Raw genomic sequence first — 27,111 nt, 5'->3', positions numbered from 1 at the left:
ATAAACGGTTGTCTTTCAAATTTCCTCTACACGCAATAGGATAGCGCTACAACTCATGAGTCCCATGCATTTTCCCACCAGCGGAGCTAGTTGGCTAGTTGATCAAACTTTTGCCAATTTAAAAAAAGCATAACTCGAATCCCGATTCAAAGACCGCTGTTCGCCAGCAGCAACATCCATCTTCATTGTTTTCAAGTAGCAGGGAATTCATGCGGAACCGTCGCCGACTCTATACACAATGTGATTGGCCTGATTGAAGTTTCATTTTTCCAGCTCGCAAGCTCTAAAACCTGTTTGCAGTGAACTTAAAGCAAACTGTTTGGAAAAAGTTGCCAAATGTCGGCTGAGATCTGCTGCTGTTCCAGAGTCTGCTGCTCCTCTGAGAGCCTGTAACTGTCCATTCTGTGGCTGTCCACTCTAAGTATAGTATAAGTATATATACTCTTTTGATCCTGTGAGGGAAATTTGGTCTCTGCATTTATCCCAATCCGTGAATTAGTGAAACACACAGTGAGGACACACTAATCCCGGCGCAGTGAGCTGCCTGCAACAACAGTGGCGCTCGGGGAGCAGTGAGGGGTTAGGTGCCTTGCTCAAGGGCACTTCAGCCGTGCCTACTGGTCGGGGTTCGAATCAGCAACCCTCCGGTTACAAGTCTGAAGCGCTAACCAGTAGGCCACGGCTGCCCTAACTGCACTCTGTGGCTGTCCATTCTGTGACTTGTCTGTGATTGTCCACTCTTGGCTTGATAACACTGGGGCTGCTGGTGTCCAAGCGCAAAGATGAGCACAGACGATTTCACTCCGTTACACACCATCCAGCAACGGTCATCATTCCTCTCAGCTGTTGCTTGGCGGGACACCGGCGACATCTCGACATCTTTCCTGCGCAGGACTCAGCTGACATGTTATACACGTGGTGAGCCCAGCTGACTTGTTCGAACCTCTGGTGATTCCAACATGCTAAACTGTACAACTCTCGTTCAGCACACAGACTACATGTCCACAGACTCTTCAGGGATGTCTTCAGCCTGCTCTCAGTCCGAGGGCTCACCTCTGGCCTTTGGGTTCCCAGGACTAGGGTACCAGCCTGTGGTCCGTTCTACTGTCTGCGGTCTGTCACTCTGTCTATCCGTCCAGTTCAGCTCCTGACACAATCACTGACACACACATGAAGCCTTGGATTCTACTAATAACAATGTCACCCCTCCCCCCCCCATCCTACCCTGGACCCAGTGCTGAGGGGGCCCCTCCACTCCCCTCACCCCGCCTCACTTGTGATGGGGCAGTTTGTGTTTGACTGTGGCCTTGTGGGAAGCTTTGGGTGCCGCTGGGGGGGCTGGAGTGGCAGTGGTGGTGGCAGTTGTGCTACGGGGGGAGGGGGTAGTTGCTGGGGCAGGAGTGGTGGTGGCAGTTGTGCTACGGGGGGAGGGGGTAGTTGCTGGGGCAGGAGTGGTGGTGGCAGTTGTGCTACGGGGGGAGGGGGTAGTTGCTGGGGCAGGAGTGGTAGCAGTTGTGCTACGGGGGGAGGGGGTAGTTGCTGGGGCAGGAGTGGTGGTGGCAGTTGTGCTACGGGGGGAGGGGGCAGTTGCTGGGACAGGAGTGGTGATGGCAGTTGTGCTAATGGGGAGGGGGCAGTTGCTGGGGCAGGAGTGGTGGTGGCAGTTGTGCTACGGGGGGAGGGTAGTTGCTGAAGCAACGGGTGCAACAGTGATGGGCGAGACGGCAGGGGTGGAGGTGGTGGGGATGTGGGGGGTCAGTTTGGAGGCATCAGTGTGTGGGGTCAGAGGGGTGGGGGCACTGGAGGAGGGTGGGGGGGTAACAGGGGCAGGAGTCTGGGGAGACTGAGGCCCAGGGGAGGAGCGCGTGGAGGGGGAGGGAGACGGGGAGGAGGTGCCAGTCGTCTGGGTGGAGGGGCGGCTGGTGGGGACAGGGGTGACGGAGGAGCTCAAGGAGCTAACAGGGGTGGTGGTACCACTGGGGGTTTGGGTGGGGGTCTGGGCAAGGGGGGAGGTGGGAGGAGGGCTGATACAGGAGAGAGGGGTGGGGGACAGCCTGAAACGGGAGCCCTGGATGAGGGAGGCGGCCGCGGAGGGGGGAGGGGTGGAGGAGGGCAGGGAGGGGCAGGGGGAGGCGGCACTGGGCTTGGCGCCCGCTGGCTGGGTGTGGGGGAATGCCAGCGGGGTGCTGCCCGCGCTGGGGGGAGAGGAGGAGGAGAGGGGTGTCTGTTTCGGGGACGAGGACGCTGGGCCAGGAGCAGAGCTTAGGGCGGCGGCAGGGGTGGGCCCGAGTGCCAGAGGAGGGGGGGTCTGTGCCAACTGGACCTGCAGGGGCAGTGGGTACGTTTGGGCTGGCATCTGCATGGGCACCTGTGCTGCCAGGGGCAGAATCTGGGCAGCAGCAGTGGGAGTGTTAGAACTCAGCACCCCGGCACTGCCCCCCCTGGCCAGCTGTCCTGGCGACACGAGGAAGGGTGCGGGCAGCAGGTTGCCCCCGGAGGCCTTGCGGTGGAGGGGGGGGCAGGGCTGCAGGCCGGCCCAGCTGCGGTGCGGCAGCGTGGGCTGGGAGGCGGAGAGCAGCCGGGCCTCCTGCGTCAGGCGGCCCAGAGCGGGCAGCCCCTGGGTGCTGTGGCGCAGCAGCGCCTCTTTGGCCCCCTGCTGGCCACACATCAGATTGCGCATGTCGGGCGGCAGGGACGCCACTGCCATGGCGACGGCCCCGCCTGCAGAGGAAGGTGGAACTCTGTGGAAAGGTGGTGTCGTGGCTCCTCCCACTCCAGCGCCATTGGCTGAGGGGGATTCCGCGGGGAGGCGGAGACTGTAGTGAAGAGTCCGTCCCCCTTGCAAGGGTGTGGGCATGGACGACACAGGGGTGGGCGGAATTTTAGCCACGCCAATGCCTCCTGTGACACCCCCTACTCCTGAACCCCCGCCAGCAGTAGGCGGGCCCACTGAGGAGGGGGAGGGCACTGACATCATGGATACGGGGAGCCCCCTGGGGGGCAGTCCCACGCCCATGAGGGAGGAGATGGACTGGCGTGGGTGCAGGAGGGGGGGGCGCGGGGGTGAAAGTGGGCAGCTGGAGGGGGAGGGGGAGATGGGCAGTGTGGAGGGCATGAAGAGGGTGCCCTGGCCCAGAGCCTGCTGCTGCTGCTGCTGCTGCTGCTGCTGCTGGATCTGCTGCTGGATCTGCTGCTGCTGCTGCTGGTGCATCAGGGCGATAGCCACGTTGGTGGTGGCCGCGGCCGTCTGCAGCGGAGCGTGCACCAGCGGTGCCCAGATGAGCGGGTGGGGGCGCGGAGACACGGTTCCTCCTCCTCCTCCTCCTCCTCCTCCGACCACCCCGGGCCGAGGGGTAGCCACGGCGGCGAACTCCTGCATGGCCGGCATGCTGTCGTGCTTGACGATCTGCTGCACCAGCATGCTGTCGCACGAGCCCAGGCCTGCCATGCTGCCCAGCACTCCGCTTCCGCCAGCGCCACCCCCGCGACTGCCCCCACCCCCGCGACCCATACTGCCCGCCATCGAACCGGCCTGAGACGCCTTACGCAGCAGGATGGAGTTCTTCTTACCTGTGAGAAAGGAGGGAAAGCAGAGGGAGAGATAAAGAGAAGAGAGGGAGTACAGAGTGCGATAGAGGGGAGAGAGAGAATGGAGAGAGCGAGGGAGTAAAACGACCATTTGTATCAACAGGATGGACAGAAACTGCCTAAAACATGACTAATGTAGTAGAACATAATGTGTAGTGGAACATAATGTGTAGTGGAACATAATGTGTAGTGGAACATAATGTGTAGTAGAACATAATGTGTAGTGGAACATAATGTGTAGTAGAACATAATGTGTAGTAGAACATAATGTGTAGTGGAACATACGTAATGTGTAGTGGAACATTGCAACGTGCTGCTAAATTACACTGTTTCTTTTACGGGAATAACAGTGTGGCACACAAGCAGATTGTTGCACTTGCAGGACTGCAGTGTTTACTGATAACACATTTGTCCTCCATCTGTTGTTGTGTTTTACAGACAAATGAGCAAAACAAAGCACCTCGTGGCACAGGTGTGTTAGGAGAGGTTTGTTTACCGATGCGGTCGAGGCGGTCAGCTGCCACGGTCTCGAAGGCTCGCCGCATCATGGGGTGCTCCTCCAAGACCTCGTTAAAGCTGTCCACGCTCAGTGAGTACAGCCGGCAGTACGTGTCAGCTCGCACACTTGCAGTCCGGCGGCCACGGGTCAGCAAACAGATCTCTGACAGACGAGGAAGAGGAGGAGGAAGAAGAGGAGGTGGAGGAGGGGTGGGGGTCCAGGAGTATACGGGTGGGTGTGAGATGCAGGAAAAAAACAGAGAAGAATCAGGAATATCATTCAATGACTTCCTCTTCCTCAAGCAGACTACAGGCAACAACTAAACTAAACAACTGACCAGTCTCTCTAAAATATGAACCAGCTCAACAACACACCTTACATCCTCTTTATGATTCGGCTGCAGGACCAGAGCAATCTCATGATGACACCAGTATTCTGTGGCACCATTTACAATGAATCAGGCACTATACATATTTTTTCAACACTGTCTTTCCCTGCTTCCATTCATTATCATTCCTTCATGTGTATTCTTCCTATGCCTATGTACAGTATGTGAGAGTTAGATAAGTAAGATAAATATCCAAGCATTCTTTTTCAGTCCTGGTTACACTTGTGGTTTCCTTTCTCTCCCAGACTTTTATTATGAATTATGCAATCCAGAAACCTCGGAAATTGGATATTTTCTAGTTGGGAATCTCTCAATTTCATTCCAGACAAACTCGGAGGTCAAGAATTCTGACCTCCTACTGGGAAAAAGTACAATGGAAAGCCACTTAAAGTAGGAGTTCCAACTTCTAAACTCGACGCCAGTCAATCTACCCCAACTTCAAAGTCGAATTAAAGTCTGACTTCTGACATCTGAGTTGTCTGTAATGCAGCTGTGTGTCCTGTCGCAGCTCCACTCACCTCCGAAGTAGGATCCGTCGCTGAGCTTGGTCTCCTTGTTGCCACGGGTGAGCACACCAACTCGTCCGTGCTGGATGAAGTACATCTTGCGGCCGACGGTGCCCTCCCTGATGATGAAGTCGGCAGGCTGGAATACCTCGAAGCGCAGCTTCGTCAGGACGGCCGTCACAAAGTTGGGGTCAGCGTTGGCAAACAGGGGCATGTTGGCCACCAGACTGCGGCAGTTGAAGCTGACGATTTCCTGCAGGAGGAGTCAGAGGTCAAAGACCAGGGCAGGAAGATGGAGGGAAAGAGAGAGGGTTAGAAGAAAGGAGGGAATGGAAAGAGATGAGGTCAGAAATAATCTGACATGGAATGGTGGTAAAGGACAACTGGGCCTTGTGTGTTAATGTAAGGACCTAACAGAAAGGGGAATTCTACTGTAAGCCATGTTTTCAGATTTTCTTTATTTGTTTGGGGCAATGCACTATTAAATAAAATGAATATATTTGAGTACAGTACAATGTTACAGTGTGTATTAAAAGGAGAAAGCAGAGAAGAGTGGGGGATTTTTAGAGAGAGGAAGAGGAAAAAAGATGGAGAGAATTGAGGAGAGGGAGAGAGAAGACGATACCTCCTTGAGTGGCTCACTCAGCTCGCCAAGGATGTTCTCCTCATCAAACATCTTGCCCTGGAAGCGATGCTCGTAGTACTCGTGGATCTTCTGACGCATGTCCGCCGGCAGCTTGTGGAAGGACATGTACTGCTCCACCTGCTTATACTGATATGCACAACACAGACAGACAGAAGACAACCATTACAGATCACTGGACCAGATAAAAACAACACAAATCTCCATGATATGCCATTCAACCTCCAGACATAAGACAACGATGACAGATCATGACGTCCTGTCCCCTAGCAGACAGAACACAACCATTACACATCACCTATCCTACAGACAAGGCCACTGTAAGGGGGAGCTAGGACCCTGCACTGACAGGCATAGAACATATGAACCAACATTATTAGAACATTACATAGGGCCCCCAACATTATCCAGATTGCTCCTATTATCTACAATATTACATACCCAATACATAGGCCCAATAATATATTCTTTTCACTGGAGCCACTGGACCTTCAGACAGAACATAACAATTACACATGAGCATGCCCAGATGAGTGGCCTGCACATTATCTCATAATCCAATAGGAGCGGATGGAACACAGGCAGTGGCCATGACAGACGCATCTAGCCGGTGATTACAGGACAACAAGCACACATTACTGGATGGGTGGCCTGACCTGCTGTGACTGAGAGAGGGAGCACACACACACACACACACACACACACACACACACACACTAGCATGCTGTGAACACAGCATCAGATGCTGTGAGGGACCAGAGATGAAAATGAACACGACCCACGCGTAAATCTGATCAATTTTATTCACAATTCTCAGTGATGTGTAACGTCATGAACAACTGACTGTTAAATTGTTGACATGCTTTAAATTAACTCCATGGATCTACAACGATCAATTTTAGCCAAACTAACATGCTTCTCTAGCCTGGGTGCCATTCCGAACTTAGTCCCGCCCACGGAAGTTCGGGTCTGGCATTGCTCCATTGTGGGGCAGTATGTTTCGCCTCTAAATCGGGCGGACCAATCAAATCAGGCTTTTACGATGATGGACAGGTGAGCAACAGCCTGGTCTATCACGGCATCTGAGCACACTTAGATTAGGCTTATGTTTGAAAACAAAACGCCAGGCTAGAAGGATACATGGGCTTTAGGACCCCAGATGGAAAATTCATATTATTTAATGAGTTTGTATCACTGAAAAAATGATTATTTCTAAAACTTTGGCCAAAGTCGAGATGTGGGAAAACTGGTGGTTTCACTTTCATCAAGGGAAAACAGCTGTTGCATTGCGACATGTTCCCTCATTCGCTTTGAAATCTCTGATTGACCACCTGTTCGAGGGATTTGCGACAGTTTCCTTTGCCAGCTGTTTAACATGTTTTGTAGCATATCACTGTTCAACAGAATTATTTTTAAAACGGAGGGATATAGGAGAAGAAGGATGGTTTGTGTGTTTTTCTTCCTACACCTCACGCGGTAAGCTATTTTGTTGCTCTGATTGGTTAGGTCTATCCAATTGAGTGCAGAGGCATTCCCCCCCCTGTATCGATTGAAACACGCCCCATAATTACGTCCCAATGGAGCAGTATCAGACTCATATTCTGACTAGAATTTGAGTATGACAACGTCAGGCAAATGCTTCTCCATTTGAATGAAAGATAATTGTGCCTAGTGAGCCATTCTACGTCAATAATGGATTAACAATAAAAAAATCCAAGTCTACAAATCAATCCAAACAAACAAATCTTTGACTCAATCAATGAACCAAGCAATGAACCAACCAACTAACCAATCAATCAAGTAGACACATACAGACACACACACACACACACACACACTCACATAATATGCACATATACACACGCACATATGCACACATATACACACACACACATGTATGCACGCACATGCACACACACAAACACACGTACACACACACACACAAACACACGTACACACACACACACACACACACACACAGACACACACACACACACACACACAGAGACACACACTTACCTTCTCCTGGTACTGGCGGCGTGAGGAGTCGAGTGACTGTATGAGCGCGGTGGCGTGGCCTATGAACATGGCGTAGCAGGTGGCGCCCACGATCATGCTGAGCATGGTGAGCCACACGTCCGTCATGCCTTCGGGGGCCTGGGCTCCGTAGCCAATACACAACATGTGGCTCATGGCCTTGAAGAGGGCATACGAGTACTGCACCCCCCACGTGTCATTCTGGGGAAAGGGGAAAAGAGAGGGACACAGAGAGACAGAGAGAGAAAAAAAGAAGAGGGAGGGAGGAGGAAGAGGAGAGAGGGGGACATTAGGAGTCTGGTGAAATACAGCAGTTACAAATATCTTACTGGCTACAATAACAGCTTCTCGTCCTTTTATTCCCCCTGTGGTATTCCAGTTCAGTAGCATCTGTAATGATATGCTTTGAACTGCTTTAGTCTGCTCAGTATATGTATGTATGTATGTATGTATGTATGTACAGTATGTATGTATGTATGTATGTATGTACAGTATGTATGTATGTACAGTATGTATGTATGTATGTACTGTATGTATGTATGTACAGTATGTATGTATGTATGTATGTATGTATGTATGTATGTATGTATGTATGTATGTATGCGTATGATATGCTTTGAACTGCTTTAGTCTGCTCAGCTAATGTGGTCTCAGAAGAGCCTGGCTTTACAGCTATAAAAGAGCTTTCATCTGCTCCTCAATCAATGGTTCATGTATAAAGCCTAATGTACACCTGTGTGAACGTATGTACATACGTAAGTATGTATGTACCTACAGTACATATGTATGTATGTTCATGTACAATGTACATAATGTATGTAGGTATGCATGTGTGTAAGCATGCGTGTATGTATGTATGTATGTGTATGTATGCGTGTCGGCATGTATGTATGTATGTATGTATGTACTGTATGTATGTATGTACATGTGTATGTATGTATGTATGTATGTATGTATGTATGTATGTATGTACATGTGTATGTATGCGTGTCACCATGTGTTTATGTATGTATGTATGTATGTATGTATGTATGTATGTATGTATGTGAGTGGTCCCCAGGCTGTGTGTGTGACCGGAGGGAGAGGTACGAGTCTGAGGAACCTGTGAGTGTGTGAAGCAGCACCGTAAGAGAGCTGTACTTGAGTGCAATGTATGGCTGTGTGTGTGCAGCTCTGCACTGCGTGGCGTGGGGCTGGCCTGGGCTGAGAGAGGAGGAGTCTCAGGAGGAGAAGGAGGAGCTCTGCCAGTGCTCCAGGGCTCCAGCCTGATTAATGGAGCTCAAGATGAATGAATGTAGTTGTTTGAATGACGGACTGTTTGTGTGTGTGTGTGTCTGTGTGTGTGTGTGTGTGTGTGTGTGTGTGTGTGTGGATTGTGTTTATGAACCGTGTGTTTGCTGTCAGCACAATTGTGCTGGAGACGATGAAGAAAATGATGATGATGATGATGATGATGGAATAACCAATTATGCTGCTGCTCTCTGATCCGCTCAGTCCAGACGGAGAAGAGCTCTCTCGAGGTGTGTGTGTGTGTGTGTGTGTGTGTGTGTGTGTGTGTGTGTGTGTGTGCGCTCAGAGGAAGCATCAGCAGGGCGGTCTCTATGGAAACTAGGATGGAAAGCCGCCATGTCGTGAGTCAGCGGTTTGCACAGACAAGCCTTGGGGGGGGGGGGTTTGGTATGTGATTGGTGGCGCAGACGAAGGGGGTGGGGTTAGCGGTAGTGGTTGGTTGTGGTTGGTAGTGTTGAGTTTCAGTGATGCGTGTGCATGTGTTCGAGTTAATATGGAAATGTGTGACTGAGTGAATGTGTGTGTGAGTGTGTGTGTATCTGTGATTAAAGCTTTCTGTTGTGTGTGTAAGTGACAGAGAGTTTTGTGTGAAGGTGTTTGTGTAATGTGTGTGTGTGTGTGTGTGTGTGTGTGTGTGATCAATCTGTTTTTGTGTTGCTTTATAGTGGTTTTCCAGTGTATGTAGGTGTCTGTGCTGTGTGTGTATGTGTGTATGTGTGTGTGTGTGTGTGTATGTGGTGGGGGGTAGCATCTGTCTCTCCACCAAATCAAACACTACTTTTTAATTGGGAGTTCTCTCCTGTTTTTGACCAAATGTTCTAGGCATGCAGTTACATGCAGCAGCCAATTAACACCACAGGAGAGGGAAAACAAGCCCATACACCACAGTACACACATTAAAGTAGATGACATCAATTATTCTTCAATTGAACACACACATACAGTATATACAGGCTCACACTCACACACGCGCACACACACGCACAGGGTTGGGAAGTAATGGATTACATGTAATCTGGATTACGTAATCACATTACAAAAATCAAGTAACTATCATCAGCCCAGATTATAATAAAAAAATGTGTAATCAGATTACAGTTACATTGTTGGGGATTACCTGATTACATTTTATCATACAAACAATGCAACTTTTTATGATAGCCTAGCTATCTTTTAATTTGACAAGCTTTGGGCTTGCCAGTTCAATCCCCGACCAGTAGAAAAAATGTGGGCGGGGGAAGTGGTTGAGCACTGCTCTCCCATGCCCACATCCACGGCTGAAGTGCCCTTGAGTAAGGCACCTAACCCCTCACTGATCCCCGAGCACCACTGTAGCACACAGCTCACTGCTCCAGGTTGGTGTGTGCTTCATCTCACTGTGTGTTCACTGTGTGCTCTGTGTGCTTCACTAATTCACAGATTGGGAGACCAAATTTCCCTCATGGGATCAGAATTTACTAACTTATTTACTATTGGGGCAGGTCTCTCGGCACACTGTCTGATCTTTTCCTCCTAATCTTAATGTAGCCCCTTGTTTTAGTGATACCGTTTACTTTGAGAAAGTCACCAGGTCCCCCTGGTTGAAAAACATCCCAAAGGAATCATTTTCTCACCCCCACAATTAAAATGGACATGGTGTCATTCAATCTCAGGCCATGTCCCTGGGTCAAAAACAATCCAGCGAAAGCTACATTCATTGTCCAGGTGTGCCCTTATAAAGGTTAACCTGAGTTGTGCATGTTTGGAGAATAGTGATCCATGATCACATCCATGATGACTAAGTGATCAGTTTTGGGATGGGCTGAAAATTTCAACCACCAAAACACCACCCCCAAAGTGGAGAATAGCTATAGAAAAGTATTAGTTTTGGGTTTTTTTCAGACAATGTTTTTGGTAATCCAACTGATTACGTTACTGATTACAAAACTTGCCATGTAATTTGTAGTCAGTAATGGATTACATTTCAAAGTAATCTGACCCAACCCTGAGCACACACACACACACACACACATACACACGCATACACAGACACATATTTACACACAAGCACACAAGCACATAGAGCACAAACACAACACAAAACAAACAAAAACACAAACGCAAAATACTGCTTGTCACCATGTTATCAATAATCTGACTAGTGTCTCATAACCCTTGTCTATTATATGTTGGGACACACTGTTGTTTAAAATCCAGTTTTCAATAATTACACTGCAAAAATAGACTTCACACACACTCTCATTGAGACCCCACATACACACACACACACAGGTAAACTACTAACCACACACACACACACACACACTCACCACCATGTCGTTCTTGGAGACCCAGCAGTCCGGGGGGAAGTCCTGCAGCATGGGCACCAGGAACTGGAGGCATCCATCCCAGTGGCACAGCAGCAGCATCATGCCGATCAGGTTGACAATGCGCACCATGGCGCTTGCCAGGTCATACGTCATGTGGAAGATCTGACCACGGGGAACAGCAAACACACACACACACACACACACACGATCAGGTTGACGATGCGCACCATGGCGCTCGCCAAGTCATACATCATGTGGAAGATCTGACCACGGGGAACAGCAAACACACACACACACACACACACACACACATCAGGTTGACGATGCGCACCATGGCACTCGCCAGGTCATACGTCATGTGGAAGATCTGACCACGGGGAACAGCAAACACACGCAAACACACACACACACACACACACACACACACACACGATCAGGTTGACGATGCGCACCATGCCGCTCGCCAGGTCATACATCATGTGGAAGATCTGACCACGGGGAACAGCAAACACACACACACACACACACACACACACGATCAGGTTGGCGATGTGCACCATGGCGCTTGCCAGGTCGTACGTCATGTGGAAGATCTGACCACCGGGAACAGCAAACAAACACACACACACACACACACACACACACATACACACACGATCAGGTTGACGATGCGCACCATGCCGCTCACCAGGTCGTACGTCATGTGGAAGATCTGACCACGGGGAACAGCAAACACACACACACACACACACACACACGACCAGGTTGACGATGCGCACCATGGCGCTCGCCAGGTCGTACGTCATGTGGAAGATCTGACCACCGGGAACAGCAAACACACACACACACACACACATGATCAGGTTGACGATGCGCACCATGGCGCTCGCAAGGTCATACGTCATGTGGAAGATCTGACCACGGGGAACAGCAAACAACACACACACACACACACACACACGATCAGGTTGACGATGCGCACCATGGCGCTCGCAAGGTCATACATCATGTGGAAGATCTGACCATGGGGAACAGCAAACACACACACACACACACACACACACACACACACACGATCAGGTTGACGATGCGCACCACGGCGCTCACCAGGTCATACGTCATGTGGAAGATCTGACACTATTTCATCATTAATCCTTTTGTCATAGTCACACTCTATCTATCTATCTATCTATCTATCTATATATCTATCTCTTTCACTCCCTCTCTCTCTCTCTCTCTCTCACACACACACACACAATCAGGTTTATGATGTGCCCTCGCGAGGTCAAATGTCACAAGGAAGATCGGCTAGCACAGAAGCAGGCACAGAGATACACAAACAGGAACAAAGGAGCAGATGTTACTCTAATGTCTGACCATGCCCTGACCACGTCCTGACTGTCAATATGCAGGACAGTAAGAGTGGTAAAAATATCAGCATAAACACGACTATATTCACTATAAAACTCACCGAGGCAGCAGCAGATATGCAAAACTATGATTAGTCCGTTGTTTTCAATTTCTTGAACAAACAGGTATGATAAGGGATCAGATTCCAAAACTAATTCCGTGAAATGCATGGATTCAGTTGTTTCTAGTAGCAGCAACTGGAATCCATGCATTTCCACTGAATTATTTTTGGAATCTGATCCCTTTATCATACCTGTTCGTTTCAGATCGCCGACTTTATCGTGGACTAAATTCAAGATGGCGTCGAACGGTAAAATTCCTTAAGGTACTGTCTGTATAAATCATCTTGTAAATAAACTACCAGTGCTTTTTCAAAGTTCTCCATGTCTCGCTTTTAAAATGTCAAGGCCCCTCGAAGTCTACCAATGAAGTATGGAGCTACTTTGAGCCTCGTGAATGGTGTAAAACAGTGATTTATTTTTCATGGCTAGGCCGATGCCCGAGGCACCACAACGAAACCCTGTTGGTAGCATTGGCTAACTAGCGCAGATTTCTGAGTACAGAAATGAGACATACGTTCACACTTTCGGTATCATGTTTCAACACACTTTAGGTCAATATCACACGGAATTCTCCTTTAAGACAAGTCCTGCGATGCTAAACAGCCTTTCACAGGCGGCTGAGGCAGGTAAGGAGGTTCAGCTTCACAGAAAGCTGCCAATGTACAGAAACATTCCTTCCAAATACGGCCCGCGGGTGTATGATCGCTATCTTCACCACTACCCTGTTCACCGAGTTCACCACTATCGTCGGGTGGTCGCCTATGATAACGGGAGGTCCTCCAGTAGGTGCTTCGTGCTTCCATGGCGGTTTCAGTTGTCGTCCTCCTCCTTTAGCAACAAACAAGCTCAAATAGATGAAGCGCATGAATGCAATCTAGGAGCAGTGATTCGCCAAACCTCCCTTATTGCAGTCGCATTTCTTCTAATTTTATGTTTTAGTAAAGCGTAACGGTAGTAGTAACGGCAACGGGTAGTAATGCTAAGATGCTTAGTGGAAATATAAACGGAGTAAAAGTATACATTTTATCTAGGAAATGTAGTGGAGTAAAAGTGAAAGTTGACATAAATTTAAATCGCGAAGTAAAGTACAAATACGTGAAATTTATACTTAATTACAGTAACAAAGTTTTTGTACTCCGTTACATTACAACACTGCTCCTCACTCTTCCCTCTCTCCTCTCCACCTCTTCACCTTCTCCTCACTCTTCCACACACACACACACACACACACACACACACACACACACGATCAGGTTGACGATGTGCACCACGGCGCTCGCCAGGTCATACGCACTCTTGCGCACACACACACACGCACACACACACACACACACACGCGCGCACACACACACACACACACACACACACACACACACACACACACACAGACTTGTCTGACCTCTTCCCACTGGTGGATGTAGCGTATGAGCCTGGAGAGACGGAGGAGGCGCAGCAGGCTGAGGATCTTGGTGAAGCGCACGATGCGGAGGGCGCGGGCGGTGCGGTACACCTCTGAGCCGCCCATGCGCGCCTCCAGGTCCACCATCAGGAAGATGTAGTCCACGGGGATGGACGAGACGAAGTCCACCAGGAACCAGCTCTTGAGGTAGCGCTGGCGGATAGCTCGCGGGTCCAGCAGGATCTCGGTGCTGTCCTCCTTGACGATGCCCGTGCGGAAGTTGAGCACCAGGTCCACCAGGAAGAGGGTGTCTGAGACGACGTTGAACATGATCCACGGTGGCGTGTTCTCGTCCTTGAAGAAGGTGATACCCACGGGCAGGACGATCAGGTTGCCCATCATCAGCAGCAGCATCAGCAGGTCCCAGTAGAACCTGGGAACCACACACAGAGGTCAAAGGTCATACAACACTCAGGGTCAAACAACACAAACACACAAAAGTGTTTATCTACTTTGTATACAGCCCATGATGCATCGACTAGTGCTACTAGTCCTGTTTTGGCCTTTGACCTCCTTCTCTCTTCTCCATGTCCATCTCTTCCTTCCCTCTCCTCCATGTCCAGTGCATTGTCCTTTCATCAATCTTTTTCACTCTTGCCTAGCCACAGACAGAATTCTCTAACACACACACACACACACACACACACACACACACAAACTTTTTGCACAAGCCTCTGCTAAAAACTTCTTGAGAAGAAGCAGGTTTAAGGTTGGGTATGTGTCACGTCTTTTCAGACAGGGCTCCCTGTTACACACACGGTAAAAAAATAACTCTGAACTATTCAACTGAACTGAACTCCATGTAACTGGACATGGATCATCATCCAATTTCTCAGACAGCTGCTGCTGCTGTTTTGAGTGCAACCCTGATCTGGCTCTGTTGTGGCTCTGATGTGGCTCTGATCTGGCTCTGATGTGGCTCTGATGTGGCTCTATTATGGCCCAGATGGTGCACCGTACCAGCCTCTCTCTGCCTCAGCCCAGCAGCAGGGAGGGAATCCTGGCAGGTGCTACACTTTAGATAATGGATGGCAAGTGAGAGGAAGTAAATGTGGTTTTAATATTTAACTGCCGCTTGTGGGATGGGAGGAAATCAGGGAGGCGGGAGCCAGTTAATGTGACATGTGAGCAATGGGGCTTCCCCCCCCCCTCCCCTCTCTCATTCCTTCATCATTCTCATTCTTTCATTCTCTCATTCTTTCATTCTCTCATGCATGTGTTTATATGTTTTTGGTTTTAGGAATTGATGTTATTGAGTCTTTTCTCCTCATAGTGCTGGACCTAACATTCCCGGAGTGTGTGTGTGTGTGTGTGTGTGTGTGTCTGTGTGTGTGAGAGAGAGAGAAAAGAGAGAGGGAGAGAAGAAAAAAGAAAAGAAAGAGGGAAATAGAACAGAGAGAGAGAGAGAGAGAGAGAGATTACAAAGAGATTACATGGCCCAATATTTTCAAAACATTGTTCCAAGCCACACACACACACACACACAAACACACACACACCATATAGTATACACACACACACACACACACACACACACACATACCATATAGTATACACACACACCATGCACATGTACATGACAGTGAAGATTACTCTTGACTTTGAAATAATCTGTATTGAGGTAGTGACGTAACACTCATACACACACACACACACACACACACACACACACACACACACACACACTCACACACACACACACACACACACACACAGACACAGACACGATCACACACACACACACACACACACACACACACTGGGACACCCTGAACAAAGCCCATCATTCATGTTCCCTGCAGCACAGGCACCAGTAATTAGGCTGTGAAGTGGAGGTCATCCCACGTCACACTCTCTGTCACCCAGTGTGAAGTCTGTGTGTTTGTCCTACCCTCTACCCTGGCATTACAGTGCTCGGTTTAAGATCAGTGTGTGTGTGTGTGTGTGTGTGTGTGTGTGTGTGTGTGTGTGTGTGTGTGTGTGTGTGTGTGTGTGCGCGTGTGTGTCCTACACTCTAACCCAATACTAAAGTGCTGGGCTTCAGGCCAGTGTGTGTGTGTGTGTGTGTGTCCTGCCCTCTGCCTTGACTCTAAAGCACTGAGCTCTAAAGTTATGTGGTGAAAAAGATGAAGCTGTGTGAGTTAGAATGTGTGTTTCCATCATTGTGATATAGTGTAGTTTTCTGTCTCTCCAAGCTCACAACTCTAAACAGCTCTGGAAAAGTGACGTTAACTAGTAGAAAGTGACGTTAACTAGTGTAGTAGAAAGTGACATTAACTAGTAGAAAATGACATTAACTAGTGCAGTAGAAAGTGACGTTAACTAGTGCAGTAGAAAGTGACGTTAACTAGTGCAGTAGAAAATGGCGTTAACTAGTGCAGTAGAAAGTGCCGGTAACTAGTGCAGTAGAGGCCCCAGCTGTGGCGCAACTGGCTGGGGCACCTGCACCGTACGCCGGCGACCCGGGTTTGATCCCCGCCCCGTGGTCCTTTCCGGATCCCACTCCGACTCTCCCACTCACTTCCTGTCACTCTCCACTGTCCTATCTGATTAAAGGCATAAATCAGATAGGACAGTGTAGTACCTAGTGCAGTAGAAATAGAAATAATCCATAGAAATATGGAAGATGGATTATTATTAGTAGAAATAATCCATCTTCCCTCCCTCCATCGAGGAGGGCAACATGTCACTCTGCGCCCATGACATCCCTGTCAAACTCCCGCTATGTGTTTGGGATATGTTTGGGTGTGTGACAGGCTGACAGCAGACAGTGTTAGAATTAGAGTCAGTGTTAGCACACTAATAATGGGAAAAGCTCAGGACGGCCTTGAGGCTGGGAATTATCGGAAACACACCATTATCCTCTCGGAAACACACCATTATCCATTTCATAGTGTCTGTGGTCATATTGTCTGTTCAATATTTAATCTAGTCTCACATGTTATATGTGCAAGGTCATAATTAAACCCCTACCATCAATGTGCATGGTTTACTGTAATGTCAGGTTTTAACTCTTAGTTCACAGTCACACATTCAATAGCCAATGTTATATGTAACATTTACAGTAACATCCAATTTAACATCCAATGTTCTAGTAACCTTGACAGCAAGCATGTCTCTGAACTTTTGGTCTTACAAGACCTGTTTTTAAAAGGACTTCACTGCTGTATTGCAGCTATATGGCTTTACTGATATCATCACAGCTGACCTGCTGATTTTACTAACAAAAGAGTATATATACTATACTTAGATTTCACTGATATTATGTGTGGTCTCTGTAGGACTGTCCTGTTTACATGCCTGAACGTCTGAGCTGTGTGGTTGAGCTACTGTGATCTCTACCACAGACATGATGCTCCTGCAGGGTGACCGTTAAAACCCCTGGGGTGGGTGGTGGAAATGAAAGGGCACTCACACACACACACACACACACACACACACACACACGCATGCAGTCCAGTTCAGAGGATCTGCAGCTGGGTATGGAGTTCTGTGGAGAGCCTGTTACTGACACTATCATAATTTATTCATTTTCATTCAGTTTGAGATTCGCCACTAAAACACCCAAAAGATGCAGGAACACACAATAGGACAGGGCCACAGGTGAGCTAGTGATATCAGGTTCTCTAGAGCTCACCAGAGAGAGGTTCCTGTGTGGTGTCCACACACTGCATGGCATGCTGTGGACTATCTGTAGCTCAGTTCATCATAAACATTCCTGTCTGTAGTAAAGCTAGTCCACATCATAAAGGTCCCTATCAACCACTTTATACAGCATTACACACAAATCATCTCATCATTATTACAGTAAACACACACACACACACACACACACATACACACACACCACAACACAACACACACACACACACACACACACACACACACACACACACACACACACACACACACTTCTGGTGATGTAACAATCGGTGTTGGTCCCATTTTATGAAGGGATTGTAAATCCTAGCTTGACCATTGCATCTCTCTCTCTCTCTCTCTCTCTCTCTCTCTCATCTCTCTCTCCTCTCTCTCTCTCTGTGTACACAGTCTGTGGCTAATGGATCTGTGGTCATAATGTATGCTGCTCTTCCTTTGTTTCATGTGCATGTGGAAAAGTAATTAAAGGCAGTTTGGATGTGAGATTGCAGGTGGCAGAAAGAACAATTACCTCTCATATGTGAAAAGCACACACACACACACACACACACACACACACACACACACACACACACACACACACACACACACACACACACACACACACACACACACACACACACACACACACACACACTCAACAAAGGTACAAACAGGCCTCACTGTGCATGCGTGTGTGTGTGTGTGTGTGTGTCTACTGGGCTATGTTTCTTTAGGGAAGGCTTTGCTCCATATTTGCAGCCTTACACCTGGGCCACGTGCTTCAGTGCTGGGGTAGGCTGGATGGATGGATGGCATCTGCACCCCAAACAGCAGCTGACGGATCTACGGCTGGGTCGCTCCCAGACACAAGGCCACCAAAGACAGATACTCTGCTGCACATGCCAGTCACATCAAGAGGCACAGCCTGAACCTGCTTTGTTTACCAGATGGCCAAACCACAGCAAACTCTCTCTCTCTTTCTCTCTCTCTCTATCTCTCCCCCATCTGTCTCTCTCTCTGTCTCTCATTTTTTGTGTGAGCTCAGAGGTAATTAGCTTGAGGTCTGATGGCTGCATTATGAGTCACCCATACATTATTAGTGTGATTCAGGACACTGCTCCTTATTTATGTATATTCCGTTTAAATTGTCACAAGACTACTTGTGGTGATTTGCTTATGGTCAGAGGTTGCTATGGTGCCAGTGAGTGACAGATGAACATTCTAATAAGGGTGGAATTTGATAAGTTGCATCCATTCTGAATCCTTAAGTTGTACGCCAGTGTGCATCAGTGCTATTTCAATCCACCTTCCGTCCCTTTTCACTAAACCTCCTTTCACTAGTTTGATTGCTATGCTGAGCGTATAAGCTAAACCTGTGTTTGGCATGGTGGCTGGCCGTGGTCCTGGAATGCCTGAAGTGGAGATCGCGATAGAGCGATGGGCGCTTGCACCCCCTGTGCAAGGAGGATGAGTAACTGGGCTATCAGTGAAATGGAGGAGTAAGGGGAGGAGGAGGAATAATTTTGCGAGTGCCACAGCGTGTGACATATGGATAAGGAGGCCGGCTTAAATATCCTGGCGGTGGAAGACAGGTGAGTTAATTGCTGTCAATCATCCCTATGGGCTCCTCCCAACCTTTGTTTAGAAAGCATCATATCACAGGCCATGACAGGTAATGCAGTGTTTTAAGAGCAATTCAAAAGCATCATTTGCATTAATTATAGTAAATACATCCCTCAAAGGCCATTCAACCAGCATTTTTAGTGGTTCTGTCTGAATAGGTGCCTCTCTATTTCTCCTCAGGTCTGAACACATGCCACACGATGCCTTTGAAATTCACTCATTAAAAAGAAGCTTCTCACTTCTCACATTTTGATTTGTGTGTGGCACGCCTGATATTCCTTCTCTTGGTAAGTCCCTGTGTCGCTGTACTAGTCAATCCACAAATACAAATGAAGGAGTTATCCATACAAATTTGATGAGAAGAATTTGTGTGAAATGTATTGTTTCCGGCTAAAGATCCACACCCAAATTGTTATGCTACCATGCCTGTATGCATTACCTGACAGGTCTAGACTACACGTGAATTATTAGTGTGCATGTGTGTGTGTGTGTGTGTGTGTGTGTGTGTGTGTGAGTGTGTGTGTGTGTGTGTGTGTGTGTGTGTGTGTGTGTGTGACGGAAGCTATAGACACAGAACTGGGCCAGGAGCTAAGGGGATCACACACACATTGTTCTGTGGGTCGCCTGCTGGTTAACCCTTTCCAGGAAGTCTCAGGGAGACGAGTCAACAGACAGACTGACACAGAGACACACAGAGAGCATAGTGGGATGCATACCAATATATCATCTTGTAGCCTGCAATGCTACAATAGCCATGGAGATCAATCAGCAGTTAAGGAATGATATAGCATCTGACACATTTCATTTGGCTGACAGCCTGAGAGTGACTTTAACATCCTGTTAAAAATACAGTTCACACTCCTCAAGACATGTTTATATATAGCCCAGGGAGGCCAGCAGAGGTTGCCCAGCCACCCCCCCCCCTCTCCTCACACACACACACACACACACGCACACACACACACACACACAAACAAACACACCCTCCAGCTTAAAATCTCTACACCCCAGGATTAGTGAATTCTAGGAGCACCCTCTCCATAGTCACCCCTTACCACCTCCCCACCTCTCCCTCTCTATCTTTCTATCTACTTCCAGCTCTCTATCTTTCTCTATCCCTCTCTCTCTACCCCCCCCGCCCACCCACCTCTCTCTCCATTCCCTTGCTTCAGATGTACACCTTTCCCATGCCCACAAATTGGATTGACGTTTCCTTCACTCTGATATATGCTCTGTTTTATACAGACCATCAAAAAAGATACATGTCCGGAAATATTGCTGTCTCTCCAAATTGCCATTAGCCATGATTGGGAGAGAATATTCCAGGCTATTCTACATGTATGGCATTACTGACTTTCATTCATGATCACTGGGCCTCACCTCTCTCTCTCTCTCTCTCTCTCTCTCTCTATGTCTCTACAGCATGTTCATTCCCTCATGGTCCACTGGGAGTTCAGCGGTTCCACAAACAGGCCCGGTTTCCCACTAGACTCTCTCCTCTCCTCCACCCTCTCCTCTCCTCTCATCCACTCTCTCCTCTCCGCCTCCCTCTTTGTGAACTCCTGAACTCTCTCCCACAGAAGAGTCTTCTTCATTCTCCACGCATGTCCCCTCCTCATCATTACCCATCATCCTCCGCAACCTCTATTAACCTCTTTGCTGGCTCACTCCTCCCCGCACATCACCTCAGTCATACAGACCGTATCTCTCCCTCTCTGTCTCTCTCCCTCTCCGTCTCATCCATATACACCACCTATCTATCTCTACATCTATCAATCATACATTCCTACAGAACACCAACTAAAGAGTTACTGTCTGCCTTCTACTGTTTGTTTTTCTTGTCATCTTCTCTTCTCTCCCTCTTCCTCCCTCTGTTTCTCTCTCCTTTGCATTCTCTTTCTTTTGCTGTCCCTTTTGTTCTATTTCTCTCTTTCACTGGACCCCCACCGCTCCCCTGGCCTGTGCTCTGGCTCCTGCCCCTTGCTCCTGCGTGTGCTTGTGTGCCTTACCTGAAGTCACTGTAAGGGTGGATGATCCAGGACCCGGCCGACTTGAGCCTCTCCTGCTCGAGGGCCACGGCCTTGTGGCTACCGAACATGCGCAGGGAGAACTTGTTGACCCCGGGCTGCAGCATGGCTCCGAACTGCCTCTGGATGAAGGTGGACTGGTTGGAGTAGCTGTAGTCCTCCCCGTCCAGGCCTGGTCCGGCCTCAGGCGTGCCGGCCGCCGTGGTGGTGGTGGTTTCCAGCCCCGCCGCCGTCACCACCATCACCCCCGTGCCCGTGGAGGACGTGGAGGTCAGGGCGGTGCGCGAGGCGAAGCCCACCGCGCGCTGCCCTGTGGTGGGCATCGAGGTCGGGGTGGGGCCCGAGCCGGAGGGGGGCGGTGGGAGAGGGATCGGGGTGGTGGGGGTCCCAGCGGCGGTGGCCGACCGGAAGGGGAGGCCGTCACGGGACGAGCTCATGATTGACAGGCGGCGGCGCACTGGCTCGGCCCGCTCCCCCTCCAGAGAGGCCTGGGACAGCCGGTAACCTGGCGACGGCAGGCTGCTCTTGCTGCGCCGCTTGGAGTCGCCGTTTCGGGTGGGGCGGGAGTCCGCATTACCTGAGCCGCCACCTGCACCCCCAGTCCCTGGGGTACCCGCTCCACCCCCCACCCCGTCCATGTCCGTGACGGGCAGGGGGTCACGCACACCCACACCTGCACAGCCCTCCTATTATCACCTGTTACACCAACTACAGAGCGTGGCAACAGCAGAAACAAGAGGCTCAGAGAAGTGTAAATATCACAAGCTGCCCATCGCCCACTTCAGCGGACTTGGAAATGGAAATGCACACTAACAGAAAGAAAAAAATAGACGCGACTTCACAGATAAATAGCCGCCCCATTCTTCATAGTTCCAGAAAACGAACACACGGCGCCTCGCACCTCCGCCCTCTCTTAACAAACGCGCCCATGGCTCTCACCTCTATGTCCTTGGAGCCTGCCAATTAAAACGTCTGAGAATCCTCCTCGCCACTTTAAAAATAACGCACCACACGTGTTTTTCTTTTAAACCCTTCAGACGTTTGCCCTCGCCGATCATCCTTCATCATTCATCCTTCCCCTTGTCCTTGGAGCACCACACGCCGCCGTAGGCCCACCCTCTACCCATCTCTACCGCTCTCAGAGCTGTGACGACGGGCATGTTGCCACTGGTTTCCCGGTCTGTTACATAGAGGCGTACATATCCGTGACTGTTTTTGTTGAAGCTATTGACCCTCCTTCGATCGACAAAACTGACTTTAATGTCTTGTGTTCTTCACATCTAATGCTTTGAGGTGTTAATTTTACCAGAATGCTTCGTAGTACTGTTGATATATTTATATATCTACGAATGACAAGGACACTCAGGTCGTGTCGGAATAGGTGGGTCGTCTACAACCGACACACATACAGCCTTGCCGACACACGCGCGCTGACTCACAGGCACGCTGATTCATACTGACACACGCTCACAGAAACACACACATACAGACAGACGTGGACGTTCATCAGATTTAAATGGTTACTTTACATCCCATGCCGTCCAGACAGAATCCTGTACAGGTTGACAACCCGTGGACGTGACAAAAGCATAGACGCAACAGGGTTTCGCTCACCGGGAATAAATAAATAAATGTAAGTGTCAGGTGCTCCAACGGAGATTTGCAAGCGTCTGGTGCAAACCTTGACAGGGAGCCAGCCCAGCTGATTCCGTTCCCCGCGCGATGTCCATGCTCTGGGTGATGATATTTTAAAGTCGCGTCTCAATTCTTCGTTGGCATACTTGGGAAAAGAGCGCTTTGACTACTCCGCCAACACTATTTAGTCCGTGTATTGTCTCTCTTGCGCTGAATCTGAAATAAAAGAACAGTGTTCCTCTTTCAGCTTAAGAACAGTCTGACCCCAAAGAAGAGTAAATCTCACAATCAGATTGTCTCGTGCAACCCCAACTTGTTGATCGTAGGTGTAACATTCGACTTCAATATCCTTGGAATGCCGGAAACATGCCGGCGAAAGATGAATTAGTCTAGGCAGCTCATAGACGCTACTTCAGAAAGTCACGCGCCGCCTTATGCCGACGAGGGAGCGCCGACACACAAATGTAATGCGAAATAAATAAATAAATAATTGCACAAAGGTCTGAATCTAAACGCCTTGTTGCCATGGCAGCCGCATCCTCATCACCCTTCCCCAAGGCCGCGTGCCCGGCCAGCGAGAGACCTAGGCAGCACAGGTATGGCTCACGCGTCATCAAGACTCTCACCAATACAACCGGGGAATTGCGCCGGAGCGGGAGGACGTGGAAACGCGTGCGGAGGGGGTGGAGGTTGAAAGGACGATAGAGAAGAAAAGGAAATGAAGAGAATAGAGAGATAGCGAAACTTCCATGATGTCTGGGACCGAGAGCCTCGGTCTCGCTGGAAGAGCAAGAGACGGAGAAGCGGACACTCGCTTAATTTTATGGACAGTGACAGCAACTAGGATGCCCGTGTCTGGCTGGTTGAGATGTTGTAGTCCCGCTTAAGACAGACAGACAGGCAGACACTACTGTCAGCACTCTCATATGACCGCGCCAAAATGTAGGGAGACGGCCAAAAGAGAGACTAGGACATAGACACCCCTCTCCAGCCCATAGAGCCACCAAGTCAAATGGACCGACCTGTGAAGGACAGAGGTCAGTCCAAGGTTTGGTGAATATTTTACAAATATTTCTTGTATGGTTGATGTTCTTTAATCTTTATTTCTAAAGGCCTTCATTGAGTGCTGGTGGTCATGAATTCTTTTCAGACAAAGAGTGCCATTACTTACAATTAGGATTTAAAAAAAGATATAAACTAAATCACAACTGCCTACTATAAGTTAGTGATGGAACACAGTCTGCATCAAGATCAATATCCTATAGGTGACATCCAAATTTAGTTTTAATTCTGGGTAGGACAGACGCACTATGTAAAAAAAATAATAGAATTTTAAATCAGACTCACACACATACACACACACAGTGCGACTATAAGTAAATATCCCTGAGGTAGAGATTGTGTGCAATAAAACTATAGAGAAGCCGTGCTCATGTTCAGGTTGCCCCTGGCACAGATGATGTGGCAGAGCTCTTTCCATGCTGAGGTCATGGGAGTGGACTCGGATAAACAGCCGATGAAACGCTGAAACGTCTGTGTTGTTGTCACGCCCGAGCAACTCCCTCAGCGGAAGAGAAAAAGGCAACACTTGAACTCAGCTTTATCAGGCTACCATAAACTTTAAGGAAGATTTCATACAGTGTACACACACACACACACAAAAGTAACTGGTAGCTGTATGATTCTATGCGGGCATAAGGGTTAGGTCAGTTTGGGCTGCAGGTTCGAGAGGAGCAGTGTCAACCTCCACTGTATCAAGGTCACACTGACCTTCAGAGGTCTCATGGTCACAGTGAACTTCAACTGTGCCATTGGATGGTCTATCTTCCACAAGGGTTTTCAATGTTCACTTGTCTACAAGAAATATTTCTATAAATCAACTGCATCTGTAACGTGGAGCCAAGTAATGTATTCTGAGCGAGGGACACAGGAATGGGTACATGTCGTCCTTTAGTCAGAGTAAATAAATCATCAGCAATATGCAGGAATCGAATCTTACTCCAGACAGTTCTGTTACCAAGGTTACCTTAGTGGACCTGTCTACTGACGTGTTTGTTGTCTTGGGGATGGTTCAGAATGAAGGTTCTGAGTTCCGATTACTCTGGCAGCTCCTCACTGAGAGCAGCACCAGACAGCAGGGGGCAGCCATTTGCTCTGATTAACTGGACACACACTCACATACACACTAGCACACACACACACACACACACACTCTTACATTAGCATACAATCACACAAAAACAGTCATAACCGCACACACGCACGCACACACACACATTTTCACTACTCATAACTGCACACACACAAAAGTACATTATTTCTCTCTCTCTTTCTCCTTCACACACACACACACACACACACACACACACACACACACAGAGACAGACAGATAGACAGACAGACAGACAGACAGACATACACAAAGTAAAAGCAATTATAGTTGATAGATTAATAAATTGCCAGAGAGATTCTCTAAGGTCATCTGCGAGACTGAGAGTGCTATGATCAGGACAATGAAGTCAGTGAGGAGGCAAAAATCTGACAGAAAAGAGAGAAAGGCATAAATCGTAGAGAAAGGGAGAGGTAGACATTACAGAGAGCAGGAGAAATGGGGAGAGACAGAAAGAGGCAGAAATCACAGAGAGAGAGAGTGAGAGAAAGAGAGGCAGAGAGAGTGAGAGAAAGAGAGGCAGAGCAGCCTGATCACATGGGGAGTGCAGCAGTCCAGCCGCACACAACCCAGCAAATACAGTGTGTGGTTTTAGGTGTGTGTGTGTGTGTGTCCGACTGTCTGTGTGTGAGTGTGTGTGTGTGTTTGAGAGAGAGTGAGATAGATAGACAGGATATTTTCCTAGGGTATGGAACCAAGGATTGATAACCCCAGTATACAAAAATGGTGATAAAATGAACCCAAATAACTATCATGGGATCTGTGTCACGAGTATTCTTGGTAACATTATAATAATATACTAAAAACAAGAATACTTACCTTCTTGGATAATAAGAACATTTTATGCAAAAGTCAGATAGGCTTCCTTCCTGAATTTAGAACCACCGACCACATCTATACCCTCCACTCACTTACTGAACAGTATGTACAAAAAACAAGTAAAGGAAAGATCTATGCTTGCTTTGTTGATTTTAAAAAGGCCTTTGATTCCATCTGGCACGAGGGCATGCTACTAAAAATTATTGAGAGTGGTATGAAAGGCAATGTATACTCTATAATAAAAGACACATACCAAGAAAAAAAGGCCTTTGATTCCATCTGGCACGAGGGCATGCAACTAAAAATTATTGAGAGTGGTATGAAAGGCAATGTCTACTCTATAAGAAAAGACACATACCAAGAAACGAGGGTTATTAAAATTAATAACACCAGAACAGAGTTCTTTAAGCAGGGTAGAGGTGTTAGGCAAGGTTGCAGCCTAAGTCCAATACTCTTTAATATTTTCATCAATGAGCTAGCTGTAGCAATCAACAAATCAACATCTCCTGGACTTGTACTTGACAGCACAAATATAAAATGCCTTCTCTTTGCAGATGACATGGTCTTACTTTTGCCATCAAAAGCAGGTCTGCAAGAAAGCCTTGATATTCTCGAAACACATAGCAAAAATTGGGCATTACCTATTAATACTGACAAAACAGAAATAATGTTTTTTCAAAAGAAATCAGGAAAAGAAACCAATTTTAAAATTGGAGAAACTGCCATAAAGCAAGTATCACATTATAACTATTTAGGACTTACAATAACATCATCAGGAAGGTTTAATCTGGCATCAAAAAACCTGGCTGACAAAGCACGAAGGACAAATTTCTTAAAAAAAAAACAGCTTTATAAATTCAATCCACCAACTAAATTCTGGCTCAAGATTATGGACTCCATTATCAAGCCTATTGCTCTGTATGGCAGTGAGATTTGGGGACCCCCTGTACCGGCTTGATTATAAAAAGTGGGATAAGGGGCCCAACTGAGTTACTGCACCTACA

General features: G+C 48.2%; 1 protein-coding gene across 1 annotated transcript; it reads right to left on the bottom strand.

The window, feature by feature from the left end:
- Positions 1-582: 582 nt before the first annotated feature.
- Positions 583-23,595, bottom strand: LOC125305742 (potassium/sodium hyperpolarization-activated cyclic nucleotide-gated channel 3). The gene is given in 10 exon segments (XM_048260666.1): positions 583-1,740; positions 1,801-1,996; positions 2,052-3,570; positions 4,085-4,249; positions 4,994-5,234; positions 5,607-5,753; positions 7,644-7,862; positions 11,261-11,422; positions 14,132-14,564; positions 21,466-23,595. Coding segments are annotated over 10 exon segments (4,218 nt in total). The 5' UTR covers positions 22,122-23,595; the 3' UTR covers positions 583-1,260.
- Between the last annotated feature and the right edge of the window lie 3,516 nt (positions 23,596-27,111).

Source organism: Alosa alosa, chromosome 13, assembly GCF_017589495.1.
Source record: "Alosa alosa isolate M-15738 ecotype Scorff River chromosome 13, AALO_Geno_1.1, whole genome shotgun sequence".
Taxonomy (NCBI): domain Eukaryota; kingdom Metazoa; phylum Chordata; class Actinopteri; order Clupeiformes; family Clupeidae; genus Alosa; species Alosa alosa.
The sequence above is the reverse complement of the archived record's forward strand: the minus strand, read 5'-3'. Positions and strand labels throughout refer to the sequence as shown.